The sequence below is a fragment of the Phaseolus vulgaris genome, chromosome 11, assembly GCF_051622355.1.
Source record: "Phaseolus vulgaris cultivar YP4 chromosome 11, ASM5162235v1, whole genome shotgun sequence".
Taxonomy (NCBI): Eukaryota; Viridiplantae; Streptophyta; class Magnoliopsida; order Fabales; family Fabaceae; genus Phaseolus; species Phaseolus vulgaris.
This window is the reverse complement of record NC_143508.1, coordinates 359313-365866: the sequence shown is the minus strand read 5'-3', so window position 1 is coordinate 365866 and position 6554 is coordinate 359313. Positions and strand designations below refer to the sequence as shown.

Here is a 6554-nt window from a genome sequence, read left to right as displayed (position 1 = left end):
GTGAGATCCTTAATTTTAAAGGAATAAAGTTGTTACATATGCAAAACTTAGGAGTAATCTAAATTGTTTATGCAAAAGAATTGATTACAAGTATAGAAATATTAGCTTTATATGTTTAAAGTTTTAAGATGGTAATTCAATAATCGAGAAGCACAATAAGTTATTTTTTACTTTTTAAATAAGTATTTAAGATATTAATTAGCATTTATTTTATTTTAATGTAATAATTATTATTATCTACACAATTAATAACAATTTTAATGCAAACACATGTTTTTTTTTGCATCTGACACGCAGACGCAATTATGCATAATTTTGATTATATTTAATTAAGTAACATACTTATATTAATATCATTTATATTTTACAGGTCTTTATTTAATGAAAATTAAATAATAATTAATTACATTATTACGTACATTATTATTTTTAAACTAATTAACACCACTTTAAAGTATATTTATAATCATAATTAAAAATAAAATTAAATATATATTTTTCTATATTATGAAAACAATTTTATTTTTCAGTTCAAATTTTAGATCATTAATAAATTATAGGATAAAAATAATTAGAATAAATCATGATGAATGGGAAATGATGAAGTCCCTCCACTAATAAAAAAAAAACTGTGTTTTATTTTTTTATAGAGATATCTGATTAAATAAATATATATAGTAAATACCAAAGTGGAAGCAATTTGCCGACTCCACTCACCCACCACTCCTACAAATTCCGGTGGTAGCTCTCACCAACTCCACACCCAAACCCTAAATTCTTCTCAATTTTCAATCTTTCTATCCATGTTCTTCATGTTTGCGTGAATTGGGAACATGCTGTGTCTGGGTCGATTCGCTGGGGTCTCTTACCCAAACAAATTCTACTCTTCCTCTTGGAGGGACAACGCCAACAACAGGTTTCTGCCTCTGAATGCAAGCAGGCTCAGATGGCGCTTCATGGCTCAAGAATCCGACTCTTCTTTTGCCCCTTCTCTTGACGCTGATGCTTCAGATAAAACCGCTGCTGCAGGGTTCATTTTTTGTTTTTTCTAAGCCTCTTATGTTTAATTTGGAAAATCCGAAGTTGTTCCTTCTGTTTTACTGATTTACGTTTTTATTTCTCTTTCTACAGATTCTGCATCATAGAAGGCCCCGAAACGGTGCAGGATTTCGTCAAGATGGAGCTCCAAGAGATTCAGGACAACATTCGAAGTCGGAGGAACAAGATTTTTTTGCAAATGGAAGAGGTCTCATACCACATGTTGCTATGCTAATACTAAATATTTCTTGCACGTCTTGTTTTCTTGATGTAACTTTTGGCACTAACTAGTAGATAGTGTTGACGGAGAAGTCAAAGCACTGATGATTTAAGTAAGCATATAAACTTATATTAGGTTCACCTGAGAAACTATTCAAGCTCAACTTCAGGTTGTTCTGTTACATAGTTTCCCAGATAACTGGCCTTTAGTCTTGATTACTGTCTTACTGAGGCATTTGCATCGTTGACCCTGTTTTAAGTGACTTGACGAGTGGATGATGGTGCTCTGTATGAGGTTTGATTTATTAAATTGCTGTAACTATTTAGTAGAAGATGAAGATCAGATAGAAATCCTTCGATAACATATTTAATATTGAATGAAAGATTGTTGGAATTTTGAACATGGAAGTATAAGATGTGTTTCCTTTAATTTTATGTAACATTTCTGAATCTTGACATCTCATGTTTGGTGATTTCATGGATGTAGCTTATATTTAAATAATAGAGCGAGATGTTGTATGATACTGGTTTTTGTGAGAACATTTCATTTCAAATTGAAGGCCACACAGAGAAAAAGATTCTTCATTTGGATATTTTATTACTTGTAGTTTCGCTCTACTTCTGTAAAATAGTTGGATATTTCATTACCTATAATTTCCGTGCTTTCTGTATTACAGATATTGAGGTGATCTTGTTGGCTATGGCTCTAGTCTTCTGTATAAAAATTATATTGATCTAATATTTTCCTTCATCGTTTCCAAATTTAATACAAATAACCTGTTGAAAAATCAAATTGTCATACATACATTATACTCGCTGGCAAGCCCTTTTCTCAAACAACATCCTCTTATTTTGTAGGTTCGGAGGCTTAGGATACAACAAAGAATTAAAAATGCTGAGCTTGGAATTATAAAAGAAGAACAAGAGAATGAACTTCCTAACTTCCCATCATTCATTCCATTCTTGCCTCCTTTGGTGAGTTTCTTTGAGTTAGACTTTGCTCTGAATCCTCTCAATTTTTTCATTTAATAACAAGTCACGTTGAGTTTGTCATTTTTGTGATGACCATGGAGAATTTACTTTATACATATATTATTTGCAGACCTCAACAAACCTGAAGCAATATTATGCAACCTGTTTTTCTCTTATTGCTGGGATAATTCTTTTTGGTGGTCTCCTTGCACCCAGTGTAAGATTTTCCTGCATCTAGTTATGTGTTTACAATATTGAATATGCTATCAAATATGAAATTAGGGAGGATATTTCTTTTTTGGGTTGGTCCCTTTGAATTTTTCTTTGGATTAAATAACTTTGAAGGGATTTAGTATTATTAATTTTATTTTTATAAAACATTATCATCAATGTGAACCCAACTCTTTGTACTGGTACAAGAAAAGTACATATTCTACTTCACTTTTTTGCTTCTCATTGATAAGAAAAAAACATGAATGTCAATCACTGTTGAGAAGGGGAAGACCTGAGCAAAAAATTGCTATATTTCATCAATTATTCAGAATATTTCAATAAATTAGCTGTCCCTCTACCTCTTTTTAAGCTAATATTGGAAGTGCTTAATCTAAGCTCTATCAATGCATTAGGTTAGGAGTAACTAACTAATTACTTCTGCATAGCGCTGTCCTTAATTATGTTTTTGCTGTGACGATACTATGCCTAGGAGGTACTGCAAATTGATTGTTAGTTACTGCTTTATTTGTTTATTTGTCTATTCATGTTTATTACCATACGAGCTATTAGAAAATGACGAGCTTAGATAACAAAGAAAACAGAAGAGAATAGATCACTAATCTGAGTGAAATACAATACAACTTATTCTGAAAATTAGAAGATTATAAACGTATTCTTTGCATTGAAGAGACTGAACTTTATATAGAGCATCTGAAGCACCAAACCGAATTTGTAAGTCTGTATAGTGGTAATAGGCTGTGGTAACTGATAACAAATTATAGGAAAGTTATTATATAGCTATAGTAACAAATAATGAGAGACTGCAAGGCACACTAACATACGCGGATGAAGGCTAAACTTAATAATAGAAAGAACTGAGATTTGATTTATACATTTCATTTTTTTATCTATATTTCATGGTGCTTTTAGTAAACATTAATCCATTAGTTTAGCAACATTCAGTCATTGCAACTCCTTTTTTTTTCTCAGCTGGAGCTTAAGCTTGGACTAGGGGGCACATCTTATGCAGATTTCATTGAAAGTGTACATCTGCCTATGCAGCTGAGGTAGTACCCTTTTTCTAATCTGATGTTGTCTTGTATACTTTCTTTCAGGAGCTGCCATGGAAATTAGTGTTATATTCCCAGAACCGGATAATATTGAAGTTTTATAAATAAAGCTGCATGTTATTTGTCTGTATACGGATATATGATCAGTGCTAGTTCATTGCTGCTAAAATGATTCCCATTGCATTCTCCTTATTATATCCTAACAACTAAATTCTGTTGAATATTCTAGTCAGGTTGATCCCATAGTGGCATCATTCTCTGGAGGAGCGGTTGGAGTAATCTCGGCATTAATGGTTGTTGAGATAAATAATGTAAAACTGCAGGAGCAGAAAAGATGCAAATACTGTCTTGGTACTGGTAAGATTTCTAAACCCCTTCTGATATCTGCATTTTAGGGTCAAATGTCTTCATGATGGAACTGAAGGATTCTGTCATTCTTCTTCCGTTTGCAACCTTTCATCTTCTTACTGCAATATGGTTTCTAGTTTCTAGTTTCAAAGGAAGAGGTGGTGAAGCAAAGTCTTTAACTATTGCAATTAAGAAGGAACATATAAATGATGAAACAAATGAAGCTTGGGGCATTTCCTATTTATATGATTCCAAGCTGTATTCACAATAATCCTCTTTATTCTCAGTTTAGAGAATTCCCCTGATATTGTCGTACTCTGATCCATTGTCCACAATGTCAGTGTAAAAAAATAACATCTTTACTTATTGTAAGGCTATCTTCAATGTAAGGGTTATATGTCATGGAGTCTTATTTTATTTTTGTGAATCTCAGCATGCCACATCTTTTTTAGACCGTATAAGTTTTTGCTCCAACACAAGGGTTTTTGATCCATTGTTTATTTGTCTATTCATGTTTATATATATTTTTATTTATAATGTAGGTACAACTTTGCAAGATAAAAAAATCTTTTATTCTTATGATGCAGGGTCTTAAATTTAAGACCCTCCCATCCCACTTCAGCATGCTCCAATAATGGTTTCTTGTATGAACTAAGTTTAAAGCTTAAAACCCTGACTATGATCCCTGCATTGAAGATGCCTGAATAATAACATAATTGCACAAAACTGTGGCATTGAGTTCATATCTTACACCCTTGTGAAACAAAGTGCACAGAGGTCTGGAATTATTTATTGCTTATCACTCAGCTTGCATGGTGTGGGTTTCATTTGTCAGCCAAATGGAGATTTTATTAATCTATCTGTCCATGCTAACTGCAAGAAAGTTGACACATGTATTGTACTTTTGCTGTCAGGATATCTTGCATGTGCTCGTTGTTCAAGCACAGGAGCGCTTGTTCTGATTGAACCTGTATCCACAATCAAAGGTGGACATAAGCCTCTTTTACCACCCAAAACTGAGAGATGTTCAAATTGCTCTGGATCTGGCAAGGTTGGTCCCTTACAAGTATTTCATTGCCTGGTAGCTTTACACTAGTTAATGTAGAGAACAGCCATAATCTACTTAACTAAAGCTCAACGCCTTTCATTTCAAACATATTGAAATTGTTGCCAACAACAGTATTAAAGTTTCAAATCATTACATTAGATGTTTTTCAAGATTTTTGGTTCATTGTATGCTTCCTCTCTTAAGCAGGATTTTAGCTATACCTCTAAGCCTTTCTTCAGGAGCTTTTGTTTTGAGTTGAAAATTTTCATACCAAGTTTGACCATAAGCTTCTAAAATAAACACTTTTAAAAAATTGTTTACTTGGCTTCAAATTCGCCTTTAACCAAAATCAATTTTGCAAATAAAAAATAATTTGAAATCAAGTTTACAAATGGCCACCTAAACTTTTGCACACCTAGGTAAATTGGGTACAGGTTGTTTAAATGGTATAGGTCCACAGCAACAGTGGTTTTGTTGAGAATTATTTTTTTACTGTCTTGCACTCTGATTGCAGGTTATGTGTCCAACATGCCTTTGCACTGGAATGGCCATGGCAAGCGAACATGATCCCCGAATTGATCCATTCGATTAGAGGTTCAACAATGATAGTATTCCTAGCAGGCAATTTGAATTGTTTAATTTGGGTGTTATTTGTTTCCCTGGTGGAGAAGTGGAATTTCTGTAAATATTTATAAACTCCAAATAATAAAAAGTGGTTAAGAATGTATAGACAGCTTCACATTTTTATGAGGATTAAAAATGGTGCAACGAGAGATATCATATTTACTTTTTGTGGATGGCTGCATTCCTTTCTCTGCTTTCTAATTTGTAGGTGTGTTTTACTTGTTTATGGTTGTTGCTACGCAACAATCCCTTATGGACTGTTTCTTCCTGCACCTCCATATATTATTGTGCTACTCCATAGATTTATTAAATCCTTAAGCAATTTTTAAAAATTATATGTATTTTGAAAGCTAATTTAGTTTACTCCAGAATATATTTTTAAAATATGATATTTTGGATTTTAGATTACATACTACGATAATACGGAAACTACGATGTAATTTAGAAATTAATCACGTATATAAGATAAGACTTTAAATTATCTTAGAAAAGACTTTTTTGAACTATGAATTATTTGAATTATTCTAGAAGTTAATTACGAATTTAGAAAAAAAAAATATGTAATCTAAAATATTAGATAAAGATATTTTTGGAATAAAAAAGTTATGGAAGTTTTTGGAATACAAAAAATTATGAAATTGAGAAATTGGAAAGTAAAGGGGCTGGGCTGTTAGGAGAAGTATCAAAGTTTTTTTCCTGATAATAATGCTCTAATGATTTTGACATAAACAATAGTATAATATAACGTCATTTGCTGATAATGTAAATTTTTAATATGTAATTTATACTCTAAAACTGAAAAAAAAGGACTTAAAATCAGTTTTAGTCCTATAACTTCTGTTAATTTATAATTTTTTATCCTCATAAAAATTTAGTTTCATATTTAATTTTTCAATTTTCTAAAAATTACACATTATGATCTATTGCTAAAACCTTTTTCATTTGTAAAAAGAAAACGCTGAAGTATTTCATTATAACAATGTTAAAATTACTGGTTCACGTAGAATATTAACGTTTAATTG

The 6554-nt window shown here is 31.7% G+C and overlaps 1 protein-coding gene across 1 annotated transcript; it reads left to right on the top strand.

The window, feature by feature from the left end:
• Positions 1 to 654: 654 nt before the first annotated feature.
• Positions 655 to 5699, top strand: LOC137812007 (orange protein). Its single transcript, XM_068613913.2, has 8 exons — positions 655 to 1030; positions 1132 to 1246; positions 2116 to 2232; positions 2360 to 2446; positions 3433 to 3509; positions 3742 to 3869; positions 4775 to 4911; positions 5423 to 5699. Exons 1-8 carry the CDS (start codon positions 834 to 836, stop codon positions 5498 to 5500), a joined length of 936 nt encoding a protein of 311 aa, XP_068470014.1. The 5' UTR covers positions 655 to 833; the 3' UTR covers positions 5501 to 5699.
• Positions 5700 to 6554: the final 855 nt, after the last annotated feature.